Below are 27,870 nucleotides of genomic sequence, written 5' to 3' on the forward strand. Positions count from 1 at the left end.
TTAACCATTATATATTCTTCAGCAACGAAAACCAGCCATTTATCTCCTGCTGGTAATAAAGAACAGAGTGCCTGCATATTTTAGTGGAGGGAAAACCTGGCCTTATAAATGAGATGGACTCTTTCATGATAACATTTCAGTTTGCTAATTGCCAAAAGCAAAACAGGCAAATTGGAAGCAATTATAAGAGTTGACTTAAAGTGGCTGCTGTGTTAGTTCAACTCAGGAGAGCCGGGTGGTGGTGAAAGAATCATTGGGGAATGGAACCCAGAAAATTTCATTACGTTTGTTCACTGTTGCTGAAACGTTGCTTTGCAATGCTAAATAAATAAGGAGTGTTTCCCCCCAAGAAGTCAGAGCTCTAGCAATTGACATTTATGCTGGCTGTTTTGGGGGTATGCAAGAAGGAAATTAAGCATTAATTCATCAAATTTATATAAGACATCATCTGTTCACTGGATTTACACAAAGCTTATTGAATTGTCTGATGACTAATTGGTATTTTCTTGACATAATGAACAACTGTATTTCATCCTTTGCTGCAATGTTTGTTAAGGAGACAGGGATTTAAATGTAAAAATTGGAGGTGGAATTTACCTAGAAGGGTGTATATAAACATCAAAATAGTTGCGCCCATCACTTGAACTGGTGGCTCACTCAGCAGTAGGTTAAGCTGTCAGTTTCAGAAACTGGAGAAACAGATTTTAGATCTCAGACCTGAAAGGTCACACAACTGAATAGGTTTTGAGGATTGTTGCCTAACAAGAGTTTGTTGCAGTGACCACACTAGTATTTTTGTAATTTCTGTGTATACAGCCCTCAATTAAAAAAAATCTTTATTTACATTCATTATTGTAAATTAAAACCTCAAGCTTCTGGTAAGAATATGAATCTCTAATAGATTAACAAATAATTTCCTGAACAACACAGTCAGCTCTTATTAAATGGAATTTTAACTTTGTTCTGTTGCAAACAGATCAATTCTAGTAATTCGAAGATTACTAGATGTCAAAATAATGTCTGTTATGAAGGAAGAGGAGATGGGGAAGATTTTACTTGACTGGCTGGCCAGCTGAGTTATTCTAGCCATGACCTGTTTTTATTTGAAAGTAGGGATTCTCAACTACATAATGCCAAGAACCACTTTTTTTAAAGTCCATCAGGTATAAAGAGTATTATGAAAAAAAATTGCAGATTGTGGCAACATTTCTAGAAAATGTGATATTTAATTTACTTAGCTAGATATCTATTTCTAAATGAAATAGAATTAGAGAGATTTGAAGCTAAAGAAACCTGAATAAATATTTAAGCATGTTAGGGCATATTGCAGAGGTATCTATAATTTGATAACGTGGGGGTTATTTTGTGTGATAAAAGAGCTCGATTCATTATATCACCATCTTTTTCAACTGTAACTTAACTACATGGGATCTGAAAGGTCTACATTTGAACCTAACATGACTCCATAGCTTTTTCTTTTTCTTTTTTTTCTCTTTCCTTTCCGTTCCGTTCCGTTGCACTTCTGAGGGCTGGACTCACGAGATGCACACTTTTTGAAAATACTTCTGCAGAAGTATAGCCCTTGGACAGGGCAAAGGATACCACTATGAGAGCGAGTGATTTTTTTTTTTTTTTTTCCTAATGCATGTTTTATTTCTATATTTTTACACCACCATCCCTAACGTATATTGTGCTTGATGTGCTGTTATCTTATCATTGCCCTACTATAGCATATGGTATCCTGAGATAGCAGGTTGATGACATGGAAAGTGTTTAAATAACATGTAAGTTAACACTTTCTCTGTCATGAACTTGTTATTCCAACACGTTAGAGACACCGGCTGATGTAGTACTGAATATTCTATAGACGTCCCCAGGCTTAGCTCCCTTTTTGTCCTGTTCCAAATATTTCAAATTTCACATATGTGTGTCTCTGACTATCTTAATATTTTATGTACACTGTTTTTCCACCAAATGGATCTGCCATTCATTGTATTTGTTTAAGATATCATATAACTTTCCATCCAACTGTTTTTACAAATATGCATACCTCAAAGGAATTAAAATGAACAGCCTGAGAGTTTATTGGTTATTTTCATCATTATAATAAGCTGTATTCAATTCTAGACTGTTTTCTAATGGGGCCGGGTCATCATAAATAGTTTGCAAAAGATTTAAAGTTGCTGTGGGATTTTTTTGGGGGTGGGGAATATTTATCCTCTTATGGTAAAAGCAATATATTAGAAAAGACTATATTGTAATACATAAAAGCAAGAGAGAATGTTCTAATTATACCAACTTCCCTAAATTCCTGACTTTTGAATCAAGTATAAATGTTTCTTAATGCATGTCCTGGTTTTTCGTTGCTGTTTAGTTCTGATACCGCTGATGATACTTTTGCATTTTTAGATACTAGCATGACAAGGTCTTGGTATATAGTGTACACCATTTATCAATAGTCAAGTTGGAAGAGAAAGAAATACTATCATAAAGTGATTGAAAAGGTCACTGTGGAATTGCAAGTTTGAAATGTAGATCAGCAGGAGATAGTTTGGATTTTCTGCCAACAGAGGATGCTGATGATGGATTTTTTCATAGTTTGACCATGCTGTAACAATGAGCGCAAGAGAAATATCTGTATCAATTAGCCTTCATTTTCTAATTCAACTGCTTATTTTTCTGACAAACTTTCTCACTAAAAGGACTTGTTAAATACAGGAAGGAGCTTTGTTGAGTCTGTTTCACCATTCTGATCTATACAGGTATGTTTTCCAGAAGAGTATTTGTTCCCAGCAAACTGCAAATAGAGATCAAATAGGATTTTAGGAATTGAGGCCTCTGTTCCAATTCTGCAATGCTCAGGCAACATTTTTTCCTGCAAAGACAAGTTGCTTTGCCTCAAGTCATTTAAGTCCTGGTGCCTCCTTGGAAAAAGCCTTAAAGAGGAGTTTGTTTTGCAACCGGTTAGTCCAAGGTGTGAAACAGTCGTATTACCAGATCACAAACAGCTTTCTTCTATTTAAGAGGAGTTAAAGTTCTTGTTATTATCTGATACACTTCCAATTCTCAGAGGACTTGAGGGGGAAAGAAAGGTGACAGAGTCAGGCTTATTTCCCTCAAATAGTTTCCTTATTCAGCCCTATTTACCCTCAGGGTAGTTTAGATTAAATACAGGGACATTTTTAATTGCATGTGGATATCTGAAATTAAGTTCTAGTACAGGAAGAATCAGGTATTACCTCTTTTCCAGAGGAGAGAGTTGGAGGAAATTCTTATCTTCCTACCTGTGTCAGATGACTGCATTAGCACAAAATGAATCCAAATCTGTAGTCCCCTGGATGTTGTGATGCATTTGAATGCAAGTTTGACATAAAGAGAATCCTTAATTAACTATATGTCCTTAGGGAGTTTCACAACACAAAGTTGCAGGGTTATACTCAGAACTCTTTGTTGCATGTGCATGTAGGAGTCAATGTATGTTATTTTCAGTTTTGTTTGGGTTTTTTTCTTTCCTTTTTTTTTTTTCTTTTAGTTTTCATAACTTCTGTTGTTGACATATCATCCAGGGTTCTTACTTTTCAGCAATGTAGTTCATCTGGTGTTTTTGTAAAGGGAAAATTATTCATCTGGTAACTGCCTGTTTGAAGTTCTGTGCCAGAAAGCTTCCTTGCAGCCTACTCATTCTCTGGGGAAATCTGATGGCAAAATACAGCATTTTGGTGGGGGGGGGAGAAAAAAAAGCAGCTACATCTATAAACAAGTTGACTTTTACATATATACCTTAGAATTTTGTTCATCTAATCTTTTTAGTTTAATATTTACCATATATATAAGTAAATAGAATGAAACACACACCATCTATTAATTTATCTTCTATTAGAAGGTTCCTCTTATAATCCTAATTGGGCACAATGCTTTCAGTACACTCACCAATCCGTATTCAAATAGGTAATAGTAAAATCAAGCTAGTGCAAAAAAGCAATGTCTGCTGGGGGAAGACATGCTACCCGCAGGTGCCAGCAGAAGTGGCATGAAGAATGCTGAAGCCCCTTAAAGTTCCTAGGCTGTCTGATTTTGAAGGCTTGAGAATTGAGAATGAAAGTTCTGTGGGGTGTTATCTTGAAAGATGCAGGAGGGGGTAAGTGTTTTACACTTAGATCTGACAATTTAAAACAAACACAACAATTTTTGAGAATTAAACATGTTTCAGAAATGACTAAAACATTTCTGAGAAAATTGTTAGACCAATTTTTGTAGTGAATTTCTTTTAAGCATGGTTATTTGCATAGTTACCTCAAAATATAAATATCTAAATATAGATTTGCATTAACAGTCGCTGCAGCTGAATATGTAGTACATGACAATAGATACAAGTCAGAATGTGCTTTAACATTTGCAAAAAAAATTCTTTTACAAAATGGCAGCATAGTCATTCTATATATGTAACCAAAGCATGCGATTTTCAAGACGAGCTAATTCTTAAAAAACGTGCTAATTTTTTTCCTATTGTTAGTAGTTATTAACCCTTTATTTTCATGTTGCTGAACATTCAAAAAGCTTGTACCAAAGAAATCTAAATATTTTTTCCATAATAGATAACACTCAGGACTGTGTTATTCCTGCATATGATCACTTACCAAAGCTGTTTATAAAGATGTGTTCCTGTGTCAGGGACAGACCATTATCTATTGAGGACAGGGAAAGTCATTCCAACTTTTCTCCAGTAATTTAGGTTTGCACAGTAAACCTATACATTCTGCAACCTGAATTACCTAGTAGTAATCCTTGATATCACTAATAAAAATAAAATAAAATCCTTTCTTCAAGAATCTGACCAAAGGAGAGTAGAGATCCTTGAACTTAAAGGAAGGGTAAAGTTTTCAAAAGGAATGTTGATCTGAGAAATTGTGGTGATATTAATGATACTGGTAATTTACCAGTTACCTTTGTAATATCTAAAGAAATATTTAATTTGTTCTATGGTGTTGCCTAAGGCACCTTAGTGCCTTAAGGTTACTAATGCTAAAGACCCTGAAGCTGCTGAGGCAGTATTTTCCAGAGCCTCTCTGGAAGTATTTTCTGTTACAGTTCCCATGCTGTTATTCTTGGGTTACTCTTCTCATGGCCTTGCACCTGCAAACCCCAGTAGTGTTGTTACAGAGGATCTTCATGGCAGCAGCTCTGATGCTCTGAGAATTGCCTCTCCCCACCAGGTCTTTACCTTGCCAAACTAGTACACAAGAAAGTCAATAATAATAATTTAAATGCTTGATAGGTATTTTCCATTAATATGTGTACACAGATGTTTAGTGACCAATCGCTGTACAACACTTGCACCGTGTTAGCATGCTCCACGGAGCACAAATAGCATCCCATAAATGGGAACAGCCAACAGGGAGTTTGAGCAGTTCCCAATGGAAATTATCTAGTGGTTGAGGGACAGCATGGCAAAAATCATCATCCCTGCCATGAGCATTGGCATATTCATCATTGCCACCTGCTGCACCAGAGAGACACCCTCCCCTACTCCCAAAGTAGGATGCTTTTGTGGGAGCCCTAAGCTGCTTTTCTAAGTTTCCATTAAAGAGATTTTTCATAGTTCATCCTCTTCCTCCCTCATTTTGTGTGTCTGTCTCCTTAGTTTCAACTACAGACTTCACTAATAACAGTCATTAGTTCTAAAGATGTTCGAGGGGGGAAAAAAAGGGGATGTGTGATCCATTTTCAATAGTCATGTTTAATCCATTCACTAGAGCAGGGGTATTTTGGCACTGAGTAAGGTGCCATTTAAAGTTTTATTTGCATGGCTAGAAAACTCATAGTTTTGCATGCACTTTTTGGGTAACGTTTAGTCAAGTTTCAGTAGATTTTGAATAGCTTCACAATACACCATCTAGTAACATGATTTCCTTCAGCTCCAGAAATGCTTTTCTTTTCTATTCCTTGGTACAAGTGTCTCAGAGGAAAGCAAAATGAAAGCAGTCTCTCGAATTCTACATTGGACTGTTTCTTTGGTGAAGACTCTAGCATCAGACTGCAGATAGTGTTTTAAATTATTTTCTGCACCTCTCTGTTCAATAATTATGTTTTTTTCACATACATATAGGCTGGTCTGTTTCTATATTGTATGGTGTAATTTGTTGGCTTTCATGTTATAAAGCAGATACTTAAGACTGAACCCAATTTCTGTGAGAACTGCTTAACCAGCTGAAACTCCTGGTGACCGCCAATAGCAGGAGAGTCTCTGAGACTATCCCTGCTCTGTTGGAATAGTCTAGGGAATAATAGCAATCTTCTGGACATGGCACTGGTAAACAGTATTGAGTAAAATGGAATTTGCCAATCAGTTCTCCTATGAAAACAGTCTTTTAGTTAATGAATGTCTTCTAGAGCTTTTAACCCACATGAAGGCTGAGGAAGCTACATTGACAATGCTTAGGTATTTATGGTAAATCTTAAATGCAAAAAAAACCCCAATTTATGACATCGGACACAAAATTATTAGTGTCAACGATGTAAATATGTGACCCAAACAAAATATATATAGTCTGACTAGGGCTCCAGCAGATGAAGATACCGTGTTTGGATGCTTGTATGTGTTTGTTTCAAGCAAATATACTTCTCTTTAGAGATTAGGGTAGAATCTATTTTCTCAACTAGAGAAAGCATGATGAAAATTGCTGTTTGACAAACTTTGATGAAGTTTTTATTTGAACTGTATAAGGACAATCAAATTAGATTTTGACTATGTAACTTTCTAGTGTTATGCCAGAAAGATCAAGATACTATGATAAGCATCCTTTTCTGTGCAGTTGATATGGCTGTTTATGTTACTCTACATGGTTTTGCCCTGAGTAGGCTAGAGGGAGCTACTCTATGAGTAACTACAACAAACACCTGAGCGATTCTGTGGTTCTTTCAATCTACAAGTGCATCATTTATGATGTAAGGTGACTGGAAAAGCCAAAAGAATGTCTTATGTCAAATAAAAATCCTAGATCAAGTTTAGAGCTTCATTCCTTCCAAAGTATTACAATGAAGTGTAATGGCATTTGACAGTATTGACATTTTTTATATGACTTCTTTTTGGCTAACTCAGCATTCTGAAAAAATAAATAGTGTTCTCCCTTTGTGATTGAAAGGGTTAAATAGTACCAATTCATTACCACTCACAAAAGGATTTATTTTGTTCTCATAAATCAGTTTTATTCCACATTTTTATTATTCCCTTGGGTCAGCTGCTCCAATTGAAATCAATACAAGTGCAAGTGACACAATCAATCTATATATTTGATTATGGATTTGAGACTCCGAGTTCTGCTCTGTGTGTTTAGCTAGTCTCCTTCTGATAGTGTCCCTGGAGAATGGAAAATTCTTATTGGCATCTGTGAATTATGGGCATAGATTCTGAAACCAGATACTGTGATAATCTCCATTTATGTACTGCTGCAGCTAAAGAATGAATGTTCTAACCATGAAAAAACAAACTTGAAGATTTTAAAGCTACCTGTTTCTGGATTTCTTTTTTTTAGTGTGTAAAATCTCATCTGAAATGAACTTTATAAAGTCTGATCATTTGTCTATAAAACCCCTCAAACAAAATGGATTAAATCAATAATTATATGCTCTGTCATCAGCTCAAAATTCCAAGTGCAGCAAACATTTTTGCTATTTGGTGCCTTCAGGTTATTTATAGACAATGTGATGTTATGGCACTTGGGCTACTAAACTGTGCTGGGATGCCTTCTCCTGTTCGTGTCGGGATAAGAGCACTTGGACACTGGAAGCCTCTGTGAAATCCACATAAATTTGTTCTACTCATAGAATGCTTTCCAGAGTTGGGTGACCTCACTCTATTTTATGATTTCTTTAGGTCATGGCTTGAGTTCTTACAGTGTGTCCCTACAACACTTAGCACACTGTGGGAGGGTGTCCAGGACTGATGCCCTTGGTGCTGTTGCAGCAAAGTGAGTTACAATATAGATTAATATACTTACAGCAGAGATTTAACACTATACTGAATACACTGTTTAGACTGGAAGATCTTAATGAGACATATTCAATTGCAAAACTCATTGCACATTTCTATGTTTATGAAAGAGTAATGAGAAAACCGAAAACAGTGATTCCAATAAAAAAGTTTCTTCCTGACAGTTTAATCTTACAAATACAGAGGTTTTTAAGTTAAAAGCCTCATGGCACTGAACTGGAAGCTTAAAAGGGTAGATGAGACCACACACCTAACACTCTTCTCTGTCTGCCATCATGATTGAGTCCAATCTTGGCTGTAGTCATTTACTATCCATGGGGTGGGTCTGTGCTGACTTTCTTGTATGAACTCCCCCATCAAGCTGAGGGCTTTATTCATATTTCAGTCCATAGAATTAATGAGCATATAAATGCACATTCCTTTGTGTTTGTAACACTAATGATCACTTATTTCTACTGACAGGAGCATGCTTTCATCATAATGATTACCCCTGCTTTGCCTTAGGGTTCTTGAAGTATTCTGCAAATTTTTGTAGAATCATAGAACAGCTGAGGTCAGCGAGCACCTCTAGAGATCACCTAGTCCAAACGCCCTTTTCCAAGCAGAGTCAGTTGGAACACATTGCCCAGGACAGTGTCCAGTTGGGTTTTAAATTTTACCAAGGATGGAGACTCCACAACTTTTCTGGGGCAACTTGTTCCAGTGTTTGACAAACCTCACAGTAAAAAAAAAGTTTCTTCTTCTGTTTAAACAGGATTTCTTGTCTTTCTATATGTGCCCATTGCCTCTGGTAATGTTACTATATACTACTGACAAGTGTCTGGATTCTTTACTCTCTCATATCAGATATTTATACACATTGATAAGATTCTTCCCCCTCCAAGCCTTCTCTTCTTAAGGTTAAACAACCTCAGTTCTCTCAAACTCTCTTTGTGTGACAGATACTTCAAGCCCTTAATCATCTTTGCATGGACAGCACTCCAGTAAGTCATGTCTGTCTTCTACTGGGGAGCCCAGAACTGGATGAGCATTCCAGACGTGTCTCATCAGGGCTGAATAGAGAGGAGGGATCCCTTCCCTTGACCTGCTGGTAATGCTCCTCCTAATGCAGCCCAAGAGGCTGTTGGCCCTCTTTGTCACAAGGACTCATTGCTGACTCATGTTCATCTTATTTACCAGCAGGACCTCCCTGTCTTTTTCAAAGGAAAAAAGTAGCTTTCCAGCATCAGCCCCCAGCCTGTACTAGAGTCCAGCTCAGAGTGACAGAGAGAATGTTTAGTCTATGGGTTCTGTATGTCTCAGCAGAGCCTAAGGTAGCTGTACCAAACTTAGGTCTGTGGAAAGTCACAGAAGGTGCCTTTGCCTGTTGTAAAAAGTGAGGGAAACTGAGCTGTCAAAGAAACAACTTGTGTAGTACGGTCAGAAACTACATCTGGGTCTTTCACATTTTAGATTTCTGCTGTATGTGGTGATCAGGACTTTCATATTGTTCTTTGAATGTTTTATATTTTCTAGTCTGAAAACTAAAGGCTTCTTTAGTTACCAGGGCAAAAGGAAAAAAATAAGGTTTTTTCAATGCAGGTAGTGGGAATTGTTCATTATTTACAGGAAAATGAATATTTTGGATTCATAGATTTACCGGATTGCCACAGTGCTTTTAAATTACCCATCTTGCCTCATTTGGAAAACCCATCAGTTTGATGGGTTGAGACCATGCTATGTCCTTAGGAACAGTATATCTGTCAACTCAGGAGCAGAGGAACAAATAGCGGTTAAGGAGATCGGGGTGCAAAATCGGCAATGTGCTCATCTGAAAAAACAAAACACAACCAAAAACCCCAAAACAAAAATCTCCCACTGCAAAACACAACCTGCTCCCCCAACGCTTTGTTGAAAAGAGGAGTATGTTGTCAAAGCGCAGAAACCACTTCATACAATCGAGTATAACAATTGGGATGACAGTTGGAAAAAAGTTCATTATTACATTTCTTAGCAAAAGAATCACCAGTAATGTTGGGGAAAGATTTTAGCTGTATTTTATTGGGATAATCGAATGAATGGAAAGTCGTGTTTTTTATTCTGAATATTGCACTAGAAACGGTGTGAAAAGGACAGAAGGAGAGAAGAAAAATCATAGCTGGGAGGAAAGGAGTAGCTTGTGTGGAAGTTAATGAGGCTGAAGAATAGGCAAAACTAATGGACAAAAGAATGAGCTTACTGAAGAGGAAGTGTTCATATTCACAGAATTTCCCCCAGAATGGCTTGGTGACAGGGGGCCAGTAACCAGGACAGGGACAGAAATTGGTGCTCAGTGAGGATGAGACAAATGGAAGGATGAGGGGAAAGTGGGGAACAAGTGAGTTCTCATTTAATTTCTGTTGTGCTATTCTTACGTTAACTTTTTCTGTGGCCCAAGATGAGATGCTTAACCTCTGTATGCTCACACACATATAAAGCAGGCATAAAAATAACTAAGTTTTTGTGATAGTTAACTAAGTAATCTTTGTATAATTCTTTAGATCCTCATATGAACTGGATTTTTGCTACCTTTATTCTTTTTTTTCTACAGTGGGGATAGTTCTGCTTCTATCCGTTTGAATATCGTGAAGCAACATGCTCTCGAATGGAAAAGGGGTTATCAGGACCTGTATATACATAATGGAAACAGTATATAGATTGGTGATAATATTTCAGATCATGATACAAAGCCTTAAACTAGCCCAAAAATACCCATTTCCATGTAGTAGAATATAATATATAGTGTACTTTTGTGATTAAAGCCTCGCATTATCTTGAAAGAAAATATTAGCTCATTAAACATTTGTGATTATAAGATCTGAGTGTTTCAGGTTTAAGTACTTTTTACATGGAAATCTCTCTGTGTTTCACAGATTATGGTCCTGTAATATCACTTAAGTTCAGACAAATCTAGGGGTAAGATGAGAAGTCAGCCAGTTTCTGTGACACCGCAAATAGGAAGAGGTAGAAATATTCTGTTTTACAAAGGCAGCTTCATTGTTGAAGTCCTGTAAAAATATGAACAGAAAATTATTAGGAAGGTGATTTTTGACCAGTGTCTTCTGTATAATGACAGCTAGCTCTTGATGATTAGGGAAAGAAAAGCAAAGCATGTGAGTGCCCAGAAATATTTTTCATTAGCACGGCCTCCTGGCTTCCTAAACTCAGCAGCATAGTTGTGTCAACTTGTTTGTGATACTGACACATTAGAATGGCTAAGTTTAAACTTTAACAATCACAAATGCAATGGTAGTAATGAAAGTATTTGGTAATTTCGAAAAGATTGCCCACACATGAAATGTGAGCTTTTACTGTTTGATACATAGAAAAAAAGGTCTCAGTTTATTATCTTTTTCCTTAAAAATGTTAAGTTTCATCCATATGAGAAAAGTACCATTAAATGAGGCAAATTCTGGAAAAAAATAGTTTTAAAATGCAAGATGAATGCATTTAGTTTGTATTATTTCTTTTTTCCATTGCAGTTTTTGTCATAAGAATGGTTTCATGTTGTGCCATTTCCTATGCTCCTTACAACCTTTGTCACATGAATAAGATATCAGAACCCTAATGACTAATATACAGTATTCTGTGTCTGCTGATACTATACTGTACTACTGTGACCTTTGCAATATTATGTATTCTGATTGGCTGTCCATTTCACCTCTTTCCCACAAGTTAATAAGGCTGTAAAAAGGAGAGAACTTGAAATGGCCAGCCAGTCAAATTACAGAATATTGAAAAGGTCAGAGCAGTACAGCACACAGAAAAAAAATTACGGAATATATGAGGCATTAAAATTCTTGTGACAATGATTATAACAAGAATGGAAAAGGATACCCATTTATGTTATTTCAATCTAGTGAACCCCATAGGATGATGGACCCAGGACAGCAGTAATTTACGCACCACCAACCCAGAGGAGCTTTAATCATCTATTTACAGGGGTACTCAGTAACAGGAATGCGTGTCTGCTTGGGACCCCCCCTCAAAGTGTCCACCCAAAACCACAGTGAACCTTCAAACACAAATACTCACCAGCTAGAACGCTGTGTGAAGCTTAGCACTTTTGATCAATGATTTTGAATGGAATATGTATCTGTGTATCTTTTTAAGGTAAACATGTTTTATTACTTGACTTAGTTTCAAGTATACGTAGTTTTTAAGTATGAACATAGATACTCTTTAGCCTTAATTTCTTCATTTATATAATATTTTCCTGAAAAACTGAGATACTTTGATCTGCTATAAACTGGGAATAAACTGAAAACAGCACAGCCTTTTCTTAAATACCAGGCTTATCCAAAGAAGTCCCACAGAAATATTGAGGGAAATGCGGAGAGCCTTATAAGCAGGAAGGCTAGTAAAATTATTAAAAAATCACAATGCAAAAATATGGGAAGAAAAAGGAGCACGGGGAAGACTTTCGTGTCTGCAGAGGGTTTAGTCTCTTTTGAAAGCTTATAGGAGATGGTGGCTCTAACCCCTTCCACCTGAATTCATCTGTTGGTAAGGGTGCTTGCGTGTCTAAGTCTCGAAGGACATGGTGAACCAGTTGTAGGAGTTTGTTTTCTGCTTCCTTAGTTAGGTTATTCATGTTAGCTGTGTCTTGAGGGAATCTTGCTTGTTGGAATGCTAGTGAGTGTTCATGGCAGGAGTTACAAGGCAGAAATGTGCAGGAATAAAGAGGTATTCTGGTAGAAACCACTTTTCTGAAGTAAAACAATGTTTCTTAGGGCTTTACCAGTGTCTGAGGCAGCTGCTGTTTAAGGCAGACTTGCTGGTAGGCTACAGTAGGACCTGTGAGCAGGATTGAGAGAAAAATACACGTGAAAAATGGAAAAAGAGAGGTGTCATCCACTTATACTCACAAATAGGGTCCACACTGAAGCAGTCCAGGCAGGAATGGCACTGAGCGATATGACAGGGTTATCGCTGTATCGCTTTCTGTCAGGCTGAACCTATGTGTCTGCATTTTCCAGCCCACTGAAAGCAAAGTTTAAGCAGTGAGAAGTGGCAAAGATGCATATTGCAAGTCATTCCCAACAAGACTTGCATTTTAAAAACGTTCTAATATTTTATTTGCCAGTAGCAGAAAGCTGTTTGGCTGCCAGCCGGGATTAAACACCTTTTGCCTGTGTAAATTCCAGGTTAGGAAACTCGCAAGTGCTCCTCAGCTTTTTATTAGAAGCAATGAAAAAAATTTTAACTGCTGTGTTGTCTAACTCATTGTAAATTTGCAAGTTCATTTTTGAGCTGAATAAAATGGTTGTGTAATTACATACTTCTCCTAATTATTGAGTAATTATATACTTCTTATAATTGCCGAGTAATCACTCTGCTATAACTAGAATTTAATGTTACAACTAATTGTATAATTACTGTATATTAATGTTGTTATCCAGGCAACTTAGAATAGAGTGTTATCCTTTTAATTCCTTTTCTGTTACTTGAAACCGTGTTTTTAACAATATAGTATAGTTAGCCATTGGAAGAAAGATTAATAGTGGAATAAAAATATCAGCAGAGGAAGCGCATGCTTTCATTCTGGGCTCCAGTGTAGGAGAACAAAAATATTAGCATGTTCATACTGTACTGTAGATAGAAAAAGTTGAATTTTCTCATTATTTGGTCACATAAATTGCTGTTAGGGAGCCTACTTTTATTACTGAGGTTTGAATCTATCCTATGTGCCTTGATCTGTCAACACTGGATTTTTAAATTTTCCTGCACATTGTATTTTAAGTATTTGAAAAATGCATCTTTTATTCACAGCCAGATGAGTCCTTAAGTGTTTCGCCACTAGGACCTTAAAAATGTATATGTCAGTTGGCTGTTTCTGATGGCTTTATTATTGTTCATAAAGCAATACGTGCATATGACAGTCTTGTGCTGTTGAGTGGGCATTGCAAATATTAAGTCACAGACTGCTTGTTGGTGCACAAAAAACCTGAGATAATGGCAGAAATGTCCTTTGTTGGATTGTGTCTACTCCCAAATCACACTCAAGGACAGTTTCACAAAGATGCAGAAGGAGGCTTTGATATACAATTTAAGAGCTGAGAACAAGTAATGCAGATGTATTTTTCTAGTATGGTTTACATACTAGTATGGGTACAGAGTAATCTCAGGCAAAATAATTTGCTTCTGCGGAATTGTTATGTCAATATGTGGAATGAGTAAAATGTGGTTGTTTTCTTGCATGGTAAGAAGTTTGTCTCCGTTGCTGTTTATAAAATGGGGCTAATAAAATTCAGTGAAATCCAAAAGAAATCCACCAGGTTTCACAAAAAAATTATTCTACATTCACATTACTGTAGTCTGTTTGGGCAGTCTGGTGCTATGGCATGGTGTAATCCAGGTAGAATTTGAGCAATGAGGCACTAGACTACAAAACAGATTTATAAAAAGAGTTTCATAAAACTCTCCCCCCAAAAACAAACTCAGAAAGTAAGTTTTACATATGTTACCAGGGAGGGTAACTGAAAACACCCGTCGTACAGCTCTTTGAACATCAAAATAATGGAGTGGCTTGGATTTGTACCATAAGGAAATACAGATTGTTCATAGGAATCTCAAAATTAGAGGAAAGTCCAGATCATTCATTCATGGTAAAATAGAATGTGGGCATGACTGAAATGTGCATATGCACATTAGTGCCTGTCATAGAAATATTAAATATTTGAAAAAATGTTTCAGGTTTAATAATATTTCAGTTTTAACAGTTCATTTGAAACTTGCATAAAAAGGAGTCAACCCAATGAGTATCACTTAGAAATGTAATTGAGAGAGTTTCTAGGTTTTTGTTAAATTCTTATTTAGATTTTGTAGAAGACTCAGATGAGAATATTCAGTCCTCTGCCTCTGACAAAGCCTTAATTAATTTTAGATATTTTTAATAGTTATATTCTGTTTAATCTTATTGTTATACCTGTGGTCTCAGATTTGTGTGATTCTGCTGTTGTTTGTAATGCAGAATTTCCATCAACATCAATGTGAGAGTGCTCCATGGAATGGTGGAGAGTACTAATAATATTAATTATTTATATAGCACTTAATATGTTCAAAATACTGGATAATCTTTAAATGAGCTCCGCTTTGTTCTCAGGTACGTGAGTGAAAACTTCATTGAGTAAAAAAAATATTGTGACGACACTTTTTTTTAATTTTCCAGTCTTACTCATCAGGTATTTTGGAAACATTTATTTTGTTATTTTTGTAGGGTAGAATATTGTCTTATCTTAAGTTTGAGATCTTAAAAGGGTTGTAAAGGAAATGTACGTTGCTGTGGTGTCCTCTGGTGATTTCAACTGATAGACCAAATAACTATTATCTTTGTATTATCTTTGAGAGGACTGCAGGCCATGCTGGAAAACATGTATTTCTTACTACATATGACTCATGTATGCAATGGATTTATCTTATAAAATCCTAGGTTAAGTGTTTTTCTAGTGAATTCCAGAAGTTTCACTATTTTTTCATAGCCATAAAAATTAACGCTAATGTTTTGCATTTGCAGTTGTCACGCAACTGGAACATGAGTAATTTCTGAGAACTGGCTTCTGTTTGCAGTACTTAGCAGTCAGATTTGCAACTGTGTTTGATGCATTTATTTTCCAAGTTGTACAAGTACCACTTTGCCGTTAGCAAAAGAGGATGAGGTGGTGAATAATACCTTTTCTTCCAAATAGTCCATTTTTTATGTTATTGGTACCAGTGGCAGCTTTTCATTTGAGTAGAAGTAAGACTTGGTTCACAAAGACAGCAAATTGTAGCAGATGCAAGTTCTAACATTTGTTCTTCTCCCTCTCTCTCCTTTTCTCATAACAGCTAATGCTAATTATTCTATTGTAAATGGTACTCGGATGTTACGCAGCAGCAACGAATCCGATGTATGGGTACCCATTAAAGGACTGATTCCATTTTCTAACTACACCGTACAAGTGAATGCTTCCAACAGTCAGGGCAGCTTGATAAGTGATGCTATAACAATAGTCATGCCTCCAGGAGGTAAGTATGAAAAAGTGCTTTTTCTGTGCATGTTACAATTACACAAATACTGTGTTGAACAAAATGTTATTTATTATTGCAACTGAGGACTGGTAGTTCAGAAGAATGTGTTTGCATTAGTAGTTCTTACTAACAAAATTGTTCTTTTCAGTGTCTAATTTGTCACATTGCTCAATTTAAGAACTAGAGAATGAAAACAGGTAGTTGTATAGATAACATATTATGTAGGTGAGAAGTGCATTATAGACTTCATTTTTTTTCTGTGTGTGGTGGTGTATTCTATCATGGACAGCTAATCTAATCTAAGAATATAGAGAGATTTACCTGCATTTTGTAATCTGTTTTAGAATAAAAGTTAAGTGCTGACAAAGAGCACTTACTGGATAGACTTAAATATCTTGTTTAATAGTAGTAAGTTAAAACATCAGTAATATATTTAGCCAGTAGCCACAAACTGGTGTAGCTGTAAGAAAGCCAATTTCCATGTGCTGGTTTACAGTGAATGAGGCTCTTAAAAATTTGAAATAAGAGAATTGAGCAAATACTCCCTAAACATTGTACATGTTTGGGTGTGGGTTGGTTTGTTTTTTAAATGAAAGTTTAAATTTTCACCTGATATATATGTATTCCTTTTACATTCTCTTTTCATGGACATCCTAGTGAATTAGCTCTTGTTGACTAAATGCCAGTGTAAACATTGAATTTAAGGCAATTTTGAATTCTAAAGTGAGACCCCAACAAAACTTGATGTTGAGACGTGTAGGTGTAGCTCATGAGCAGGAATAGTGTAGTGACACACGTATCCTTTGAAAGTTTAAAAAAAACAAACAAAAAACCACAACACAAAAAACCCCAAAAGACACAACCAAAGAACCAAACCAAGACAAAATCCCATAAAATTTACAGCTCAAAACAATTACACTTGGAACAGATTAGTTACAAACAGATGGAACTGGCTTTGGGGCCAAACAAACAGAAAGACTTCTGAAAAGTGAATAAATATACTGCAGAGTTTCTATGACATTACTAAGCAAGAAGGAAAAGGTAAATTCCCAGGACACTTTATACTTTTCAAATCTGATTGCCAAATTATACATAATATTAACAAATATACATTGTCACATAATAATAAACCAGTAACTCAGTTTTACTGCTCACTGAAGACTGAGAAGTAAGATGCTGATGTTTCTAATTTCAGTGTCAGACTCCAATTTTACATGTAGAAATAACAAAATTTGGTAGTGAAAATTTTACCAAATAAGAAGGTAAAAGATCTGTAAAGATAGGCAAGGATGTGCACAAGTTTATGACGGCCATTAAGATACACTTTCTTTCATTATTAGATTGTTGTTGATTACAATTAGAAAACTTATAGCTTTGAAATTATCTTTTTTATGACCTTGTGGTAGTTTAAAAGCAATACCTCATTGATTAAATAGGTTTTAGTTCATGCTTCCTTTTAGTTAATGATCTGAAAACATATTACCCTGATTTACACATAAAATCATGCTGAAAAGCATGTGGCATTCACTAGGATATGTGTATTTAAGTAGAATTAAATTAGCAGTGAGAGTTATTAAAGATATCTTCTGTACTATTGTCCACTGGACTGTGATCTGTAGTGAAATGAATAATAAATGAAGCAGTGCATAGGAAAGAAGTACTCTCACTCATAGTATATTTTCACTCTAAGTGTATAACACATACAGACACATATGTATATCTAGGACAGTCTATGTTTACTATGATGTTTATTATAATGACTCTTTAAATGCCATACAATTCCACTGTATTCTAAATTATGAGTGTAGTGGTAATTTTACAGTGGGAGTCAGTTTCTTCACTTACAAACACTTTCTAAATCATTAAATGAAATCTAGATCCTACCAAATTCAGAAGGAGTTTTATTTTTTACTTCAGTGGCTGAGATTTCACTTTGGCAGAACTTTTGTATGATCCTAGAGTGAAAGAGATTTCATTATGTACAAAATCATGGCCTTTAAATGAGTGTTAAAATGTAGCTTTCTCTTTTCAAGGATAACAAAACAAGCTGTTTCACAAATTTGTGTTGTGGGGACTACTTCATGGAGCTTGATGGAAAACCGTATAAGAGAGGGAATGATAGAGGACAAAGGAGAATTCCATTTTGAAGTTATTGCAGAGCACTATTTTTCAATTATGATACTCTTTTTTTTTTCCAACATGCATTTCTTTTGTTTCCTTTTTTATTTAAAATGTCTTGCACATAATATAAAGCAGACCAAGCCTTTGGTGTTACCTGCTTGAATATATCCTAATTTCTCATCAAGCTGATTTGCCGTGCTTAAAGTCAACGTTTAAAAAACTATCTTAGAAATAAGGAATATATTTTATCTAAGCTCTTGACTAAAATTGCAGTGCAGGTTCAAGAGTTCTTGGAAAGATTAAAAAAATAAAAACTGAATCCAAATGTTAATCCATAAATACGAAACTTTCTTTTGACCCTTACCCTGTAGTGGTCTGGAGTTACTAATGGGGTTAGGATTTCAACTCTTAATGGGACTTGGTGCATTAGTGTTTTGTATGCATGGAATTCAGCATTCAGTTTAATAAGTGGTTGACATTGGTGATGTCCCTTAATTTGCTTAAATCTAATTGGCTCTTTTATCAGTCAAACCTGTATGGATTGGCAATTGATCAGAAAGGGTCAGCCATGACTGTGCATGTACTTAAATGCTGGAACCACCAGTTAAAGTCACTGTTGCATAATAAGAAGCTGAAACCATGAGAACAAATGATCTTCAATTGGAAAGCAAAAGAGAGCGGAGAAGTTTTATCAGAATGTTCAAGTTCAGAACAAAGGCATTATGGAGTATATAAATTTTAAATACACTGCTTTTTGCCTCAAGACTTAAAGCTTTTTTTTCCAGATGAACTGAAATCTTGTCTGAAACTGTCTTTGTTACATCAAAGAACTGCATAGAAAGCTAAAAGAGATGGAAGAAGCATAAAAGGGCATAGTTTAAAATGATTAGTGACAAATTCCATACCGCAGAGGTAGAAGTAAATTTTTTTGAGTTTTATATTTTTTTCCAAAAAGAATGAATTTGTTCTATTTATCTTGTCCTAAGCTACTTTGGTAGAAGTTATAAAAAATAATATACTAGTCAGTGCTTCACATTAATTTGAGGATGCCAGCCAGTAAAAGATCTGGAGAACAAATTGGTTTAGAATTAATTTAATTAGGTAAATGAATTGAAATGATACAGTGGATGTAAAACTGCAAAAATCTGGGAGAAAATCTTCTGTACAGAGTCTTTGGTTATATATTTTTCTTCTTAATGAGTGCTATTTCTTATGTAGTGGCACATAGAAGACCCCATTAATTTAGGATTGCTGTGTAATAAGTGATGGTAAGCCAACAGAAAAGAAAGTTGCAGTCACTACTGGTAATAGCTTATACTCTAGTTAAATCCATTTATTCCCTGCCTTTGACCACAAAAGCCCTAGCATGGAAGGGAGTGTGAAGTCCTGTATGCAGAAAGGAAGAAGATAAATCATGTTGGGAAAATAGGTGTGAAGAGAGATAACAGAGAGAGACAGGCTGCTGATCAGGTGGATAGAAAGTAGGTGGAGGCTCAATCATCACCTCCAAAGCACAGAAAAGGACTAGATTCCCAAGTAATGACGAGAGGTATGAAACTTGCTGTGGATGGTAATTCTGTATCACATTGTCTCTGTGTGGTTCCTTGTGTAGGAGATTACAAGCCATTAACTTGGTACTGATTTATCTATAGAAAAGAGCCTCAAAGAATTCATATATATTCCCTATGTAATACATAAACCGGAAGATAATCTGAAAAAAACCTATTTGCCTAAACAGTGACGTGTCTCTTTAATCTCTGCCATAATTTATGGGGTATGTTGATCATTTATATGCTCTGTCTGATTTGCACAACATAGGAATGTCTAGCTGTGAAAGATGTCAGATATTGTCTTGGTTTCTAAGCACCTGCTCTTTGCTAGTCCTTTGTTATGTTCGGGATGCTGCATGTCTCTGCCTACAAGCTTGGACTAGTTCTCAGGAGAAAAAAATGAGCCTACATATTTGTAGCTGTTGATGTTTATTCAACATCTACAGAGGATGGTATCCTGCAACCAGAGGATTTCAGCCACTGTTAGTTTAGGTAGCAACACCTCTGAGACTGGATATTGAACAGCATCATAGGATTGTTGGTCTAATTATGCAAACAAATAAGAACCACATCATACAACTTATATTCACATCTGAAAGCATTTGCTCATGCAAGTTGATCATGGAAGCCAACAGGCCTCCTTAGATGAATGAACAATCAGTAAACAAAGCTAAATGATGCTGTTAGGCCAGAATTATTTAGGAAGAAAAATAAGATCTGAATATGCTAGAATTTTCCCTGTGAGACAGGTTTGTTTTTCCATAATGCTGAGTATCACATCGAGTCACACCATAAAAATTGTTTTGAGATAATTTCCTTTACTTCAAATTTCAGCTATTTATGAGACATTAGTTGTTTTTCTCGTGTGTTTCCTTTTTTCTATTCTTTCTTTTTCTTTTTTTTCTTTTCTGTAGACTAAAACTAAAATCTAACAGGATTCTTTTTGTTCTATATCTTCTGATTCTTTTTCATTTTTCTTCACTTATATTCTCTTATGTCACTTCTTGTAAAGGTAGAGTAGTAAAAACATAATTTAAAAATGGAAAAAATATAAATTAAAGGTGGTTCAGAAAAAGAAAAATCTTCTGGCATCATTCTATTTTATTCATTTAAAAAAAATATATTAAAAAATTTCCAAATTCTCAAACATTTGCATTATATCCCTATAACTTCAGAATAACTTAATCTCCAATTTTGAGGAAGTAGGGAAATCTTTTAAACAAAATTGTTGCAAACAAGTTGACAGGGGTGAGGAATTTTCAGGAGAGAGCAGGATAGAGTAGGGAGGGGGAAAGAGGTCTCCTGTATCTCTCATCAATGACCTAGATAATTAAAAAATGTTAGTGGTAAACTGTGTAAATTGTCTGTTCCAGTTCCTTTTGTCCAGAAAGATTCTTTCATGGGGATATAAGGGTGGGATTGCAAAAGGGCTTGTGTGGAGAACTGGGAGTTGTTCTAATGAAACAATAATTCTTTTCTAACGTGTGCAGTATAGAACTGATTGTCATTTTCATTAGTTCTACTTTCTTCTTTTATTCCCAACTCCCAGTCTGTTCAGCACATCTTTTGGTGAGCTCATACTGTGTCTATTCTTGGTTTTGTGTGGCTGATTTGGATGGCAAGAGAAGAGAGAAGTAAATCTCATCTCTGAAGGTTGTATCTTCAGACTCTGGCAATAGGAGGCACAGAGGTGCCCACTTCACTGCTCACTTTCCTAAGTTGCAGCCAGTTGGGGCTCAGTCTCACTCCACACATCATAAAGGACTGCATCAAGGTTGCTTTAAATGGAACCTTAGTGTAAGTCCCTATTTATGAGTAGGGACTCAAACTGGAGAGTGCCAGAAGGCAATGACACTCCACCTATGTCTTTTTTCTTCTGATTGCCTCCTTCCCTTTGAATGTCCCTTCTGTCCTTTCGGGGCTAGGCAGATATCCATAGTTACAGCCGTGCTGTTTCCATGTGCCAGACATAGGAACACCTATATTTGTCAGCTCTTAGGCTGCTTTCTGTCTTCTGGAGCTGCATGAAACAGTGAGGGCAAGAAGATCAAACCTACAATTTTAGTTGCCTAGAAGAACACGGATGTTTTTGCTTGCTTGGGGAGTGCCAGATGAGAAAGGGAGAACTGTGCAACAGCTTGAAATAGCCAATTGATCATGTATAAGCAGGCAATTAACCTCCTTGTAGAGGTCTCACTCCCGGTCTTTCCAAAACGTTAGCCTTAGCATAAGGTCCAGGCGTACTTAAGATCTCTTGGAAGAAATCTGCGGTAGAGCAGCTTTCATGCTGGGAAACTACAGCTTGGTTGTACTTTTGAAAAATAGAAGAATACATAAAAACGGGGAAAATCGGCTGCTGTGGAATTTAGCAAAAATTATTATTTAAAACTATTGTTTATCATCATATAAATCTATTCTGCATCCGTTTCAATTTTACATAAATAATTGTACAGTTTAGATGAAGTATGCAATTTTTATATCATTTTAAGCCTATTCATGGTTGGGTTGTTGTTGGTTTTTTGTCATTCTGTGTAAATCTGTACTAGACGGTTCAGTACTCTAATTAAAGTCAACATCCTTTACATGATAAATTAGGTTTTCCTGTTGAAGGAATTCTATAAAAAAACAGCATTGGAATTCCTAGTGAAAACATACAGAAGACATTTGAAAAGTCACACCATGAATTTTGTCTTTTGAACAATTTTCCAGATATATACCACTATCAGGAATTGGATCAATTTTTATGTTACTTTGTACTATGATTTGCACCACTTTTCTAAAAAGATCACTTTATTATATTTATTTTTGACAACTGCTGCTCCTCTAGTTTCCAGAATAAAATGACATTTTCATTGACTGTCAGCAAAGGCAAATGTCTGTGGGTTGGTTTTGGGGTTGTTTATTTTTTTGTCATTTCATTCTGTATTTTCTGCAATTGAAGCATCTAAATTAGGGCAGTTAGCATGCTGATTGTAAAGCACTTGAGTAAAGTGGCAAGGTGTTTTTTGAGCTACTTTGCACAGTTGAGAAAACTTTGAAGTTCCTATGTTTGCAGTGAACTGTGTAAGCCTTCAGCAAAGTTCTGTCACCCTGTTACGTATTTATCATGTTTTTATTTCTTAAAGAAAAAAAACCAAAAACAAACGGCTTAAGTGGGGAAAAATTAAGGGTCTCTTAAGATCTTGCTGAGGGTGAAATGTAGAGGGAATCAAATCACTGTTCTTTTCCTCTCTAACTGTGGACAAAACCAGAGATGATCTTTCTTAAACACCATAGTCATAAAAGTGTTTGATGGGGGTTTTTTTGCTTGGTTAAAAATAATTCCTATTAACTCATATTTGGGAGTTTTCTGTGTCATTTAGAAGTAGTCATAGTCATAAAAGTGTTTTATGGGGGTTTTTTTGCTGGTTAAAAATAATTCCTATTAACTCATGTTTGGGAGTTTTCTGTGTCATTTAGAAGTAGACCTGAAATGGAATTTAAACAAATCTTAAATTTTGCATCTGAATTCTTAAAATGCTTTGCAGAATTTTATTTTTTTTCCTTCCATATAGTTAAATTCTGCTTTGCATCTGAATTCTTAAAACGCTTTGCAGAATTAATTTTTTTTCCTTCCATATAGTTAAATTCTGGTATTCTGGTGGTGTTTTAAGTTTGACTTTTCCCTACTTTTTCCAAGTATAGTGCTCCTTACCATGTAACATCTATGCATTATCTTTGAGCTAGTTGTCTGAATACCTAAGGAGAAATAAGCTTCTCTATAAAGACAGAAAGTTATCTTTGAGCTGGTTGACTGAATACCTAGGGAGAAATAAGCTTCTCTATAAAGACAGAAAGGGACAGAAGAGGGAAGCTGAGTAAGAATCAGGCATTAGAGTCACCAAGTCTCCTCTGGTGTCCCTATAATGCAGTGCTGTTGTATGCCACCCTCTTTCTTACAACAAAGGCAACTGTAAGAATCTATAGTCCAGTGATTCCTGACATTTGATGGGGTTTCCTCATTGTGCTTTTCTTTCTGAATGTTTGTGTCTGCGTGCACATGCGCGCGCACAAATATGCGTATGATATATTAATATATGCATGTTCATGCATACATGCTGGATTTGTCTTCTTCCTTTGGATCTGTATGCAGGTCTTATTTATTCTTCTGACAAAAATATAATATGTGCTTAGATTGATTCCAGGTTAGTAAAATAAGAAAGAACGGGAATTCATGTATTTCATGTGACAGTGGGGTGTGTCTACTATTGAATTATATTTACTATTTGTATACTGTCAAATTTAATTTTATGATTTTTACAAATATTTACTAATTCAGCTTTCCAGTTGGCTTCTAAAGTGATTGAGGATTGTTATTCCCATTTTACAGATAGACAGAAAGACAGGTATTTGTTAAAAAGAGAAAGTAAAAGAGATTTTGATATTCATCCTTGTGCTGAAAAGTATAATATACATGTCAGAAAGTTTTTCAGCCTCTCTATTTGTTCCTGAGCTTAAACTGAGGGATTGCCTCTCCATGAAAGGTGTCACCATACTTGAATGCGGCCACTGTGTAAGTAGAAAATACATGAATTCAGGTTAACTGATTTTGGATTATCTAAACAGCTCTAATAGAAAATGTAGAGAGAAAAGAAGTTGGATGAGGGAAGAGATGGCATTATATAAAGAAAGACTACTTCTCTTTTCTCTATTTTTCCTTCCACTGAAGTTGAGAGTGGTCTTACATACTAAGAAGCCTGTTTGAGGGGTTTTTTCGTAAGAAATTGATAGTGCTGTCCAAAAAATTCAACAGGATGTTCCTGATGGTTGTAATCTGAATTAAGCAGCTGTAAATTTTCTGTGATGAATATTTAGCCTTTTCAGTCTATGTTTTAAAAACGAACAAAGAGGAGGAAGTTTTTCCTGCCTCTTTACTTTGTCAAATGGTTGAAGAAAATCTGTATTGTATAGAGTAAGTACTGTCAAGGTATTTCCTTTACCTCAACATATGGTGAATTGTACGTGCAGACTGGAGTAAAAGCTGTGACATATCTTGTGGCATATAAGGCAAAACACAGCAGCCTGGCGTGGGTTTGAATAAAACGTGATGGTGTTACTAAGACTTTAAATCAATTAGGCTACCCAATTTTTAACAGGAAGACAGTAGCCAAGGTCTTTTGAGTAAAAATACTTGGGAACAGATCATTCATTGTTGTATATTGACACACTTCCACCGTTTTCAGTGGATTTATGTGTTCTTCAGCATTATGTGAGGAAATGAAGCCAAGAGTTAATTCGTATAAATGGTTTATTTGTTAAAAGTATCTAGAACAGGACATTAACTGATGAGTAGCTACTTAATGCTGTGTGAACATTCTTATGTGGATGGGTCAGGTATAAAAGGTTGTAATCCTTTTACCCTATTCATCAGATAAGTCAACTATATATTTTGCATGGATTATTTCCATGTTTGAATAGGCTTGTCTGAATTGCTTTTTATTCACCTTAAATATTAAATATTTTGCTTCAGTGGATAACACCTGGATCATATTTCTGTCAATTGAAATGCTATTTTTAGTAGGGGACCAAACCATAAAAATAGTTAGGGATTTTTGCCACAGTTAGGTGGAACAGAGGTGTCACCTTTCATATTCTATCGTAGCTTATCTCTGTTAGAGCTCTGGCTGAAAAAAGGAGATGTGGATTATTCATCTTAAAGTGACTAACATTCCCATCTCCCACTGGCTGAGCAGCGTACTAAGCTCTGGCTTCATAAGCAAAGAAGGCAGAATACTGCCCCGTTGAAACCCTGCAGCTGTGAGAGGAGAAAAATATAATTTGTATTTCCTGGGGGAGAAGGTACTGTTGTAACCCAGGGCTAAAGACACTTCTCTGGTCGGGGTGAGGCAGTGTATGTGTCAGCCGCAAAGGGGGCAAGAGGAGCAGGTACTGAGTTCTGGACATATGTTGTTCATCAGTGCTGATACTCAGCATGAGCATCAGAATGTGATTCTATTGCTATTTTCTAATACAGCTTAATTTATTGATACTGCAGCTGTTGGAATAGACTGTAACGTGAAGTGACAGCCGTAGCATTGCAGCGGGCAATTTTGAGAAGTGATAAGAATTCTTGTTTACTCTGTAAATGTGATAGTTCAGATTTGTCGGCCTCGGCCTCGTGTGTTACATAAGAGAATAATATACACTGTTTTGTTGTTATTCTCCTAATTATAGTAGTTTTATTTCCAGAACTAAATTTTTTATTCTGCTCTTTGCCGTTGTGCAGATTAACCCCCCGAGAGTTTTGCATGTTGATCAATGGCAGAATTTGGTTATATAGGAAAAAACACTCCATACTGTTAGTGATGACAGATACAATTAAATTAATTCTCTGCAGTCTCCTTTGATGTACACAGATTTTCCCTATTAATATTGATGGACTTTAGAGTCACAAGCACATGGTGGGAGAGGAGCAAGCCCCTGAATGTTGTATTTTGCTCTTTGTGGAGCTGACTATATCACTTTATGTCTAAATGTAAGGAAAGCTGCTGACAGTTTTGATATATTAAATTATAACTGAGAACTAATTCAAGGATCAAAGATGCTCTTTGGGAGAGATCACTTTACTGGTAGGAAAAATCATTACCTTTTTTCCCAGTCTCATATATTTGTACTGTGTGTCTTGGAAATATCATTCCCTACAGTTTCTGAATCTTGATGTTTAATTTAACACAAAGGTCTTTGAGCAGCACAATGGGAGGGGGCTTCTGCTAGTAAAACCTCGTAGAAGGAAATTGAAATGTACATGTTTTTTCTCATTTATCAAAGAAGTGCAAAAATCTAAACTGACATTTTATATCAAATGAATTATGAACTGTGTACTTTGTACCTAAGGGAACAACAACTAAATTAGACTTTTGTTAAAAAGAGAGAGAGGAAAAAAATAGGCTTTTAATAAAATATACAGTCATTTTTGGTATTTTGTCTGAACCTGACATATGCTGTAGTTTGCAGAAGAAAACTAGAGAGTATAGGCAGGCTACTTCAAAGGCTGTATGCTTTGAGTGCCTTAGAGTGAATTGAGAAGCAGATTAAGACAACACACAAACCAGAGTTTCTACTTAATAACTATTGTTGCTTTGATATTTTTGTTTTCATCCTTGTCCAACTCAGGTGAGCAAGAAAAGATAATATGCTTTTTAATAGCTTGAAGATTGGAGCAAAGTAGTTAATTTTTTAATTTTTTTTTTTTAAACTTCCATTTGTGAGAGTACGGTTGCTACTGAAAAACTTCCAGGGAGCAAAATTTTAGAAGACACTTCATTGAACTATAAGAGGTAAATTTTCAAAGGATTAATATCCTTAATATTTTAAAGACATGACTTCCACTGCCATTAGGTGAACAACACTTTTTGCAAGCAAAGAGGAGACTCCCAGTCTGTAATGTTAGAGTTTGTAACGTTTATGAGGTTTTGTAGATTCCGAATTTCTGAATTTCCTTCACAACTTTCAGTGGTAATATATTTATTTCAGCATTGACATAGAAGACACTTTGATACTGTTGTGATAAGCAAATACACCTTAGAGAAAATGGGAAATGAAAAGGTAAAATTCCATGGTTTCTTTGACAACATATTCCCTAGTGCACTCCTGTAGCGCTCTTTGATATATGAACAAAATATCCAAGAACCAGTCGCTACTTTTCTTGTATGTCATATACATATATTTCATAAAGATATATTTCAGAAGATTAGGTAAGTTAGAATATACAAAAGCTTTTGGAAACTCTGCAAGCTCCATCCAGAAAACAAGTGTATGAACAACAATTATGGGAATATCCTACCATGAACACTGAAACAATCTGAAATACAAGGAGACAGCTATGTTTGTAGCTTTAGTATTATTTTATATCAGTACCATCAGGAGACTAGAACCAAAACCAAAGCTGCAATGAGTTGTATTAATGATAGCACATCCTCGGCTGAGATATCCAAATGTACTCACACCTAAGGAGTCAGGGTCTTGGTCTTTGCAACCTTGGAATTTCCAGTAACGATAAAGTCATCTGATCCTATAATATGTGAGTATACTGTGAAGAATGGTTTATTTATTGGTATAAACAAAGGGTATTTTTAGTCAAAAGTAAGGTGCTTGGTTTTCCTTCTACAGAAAGCTTAGATTTTAGCTAAGATTTTACTTCTA

At 35.7% G+C, this 27,870-nt stretch overlaps 1 protein-coding gene across 1 annotated transcript in view; it reads left to right on the plus strand.

Annotated features, from left to right (window-relative positions):
• USH2A (Usher syndrome 2A (autosomal recessive, mild)) overlaps positions 1–27,870 on the plus strand; it is a 393,292-nt gene that overhangs the window by 216,490 nt on the left and 148,932 nt on the right. Inside the window, exon 37 of the mRNA XM_014950535.1 lies at positions 15,836–16,015. Within this exon, the coding sequence (XP_014806021.1) occupies positions 15,836–16,015 (180 nt within the window). The remainder of the gene's footprint in view (positions 1–15,835; positions 16,016–27,870) is intronic.

Source organism: Calidris pugnax, unplaced genomic scaffold (assembly GCF_001431845.1).
Source record: "Calidris pugnax isolate Ruff unplaced genomic scaffold, ASM143184v1 scaffold24, whole genome shotgun sequence".
Taxonomy (NCBI): Eukaryota; Metazoa; Chordata; class Aves; order Charadriiformes; family Scolopacidae; genus Calidris; species Calidris pugnax.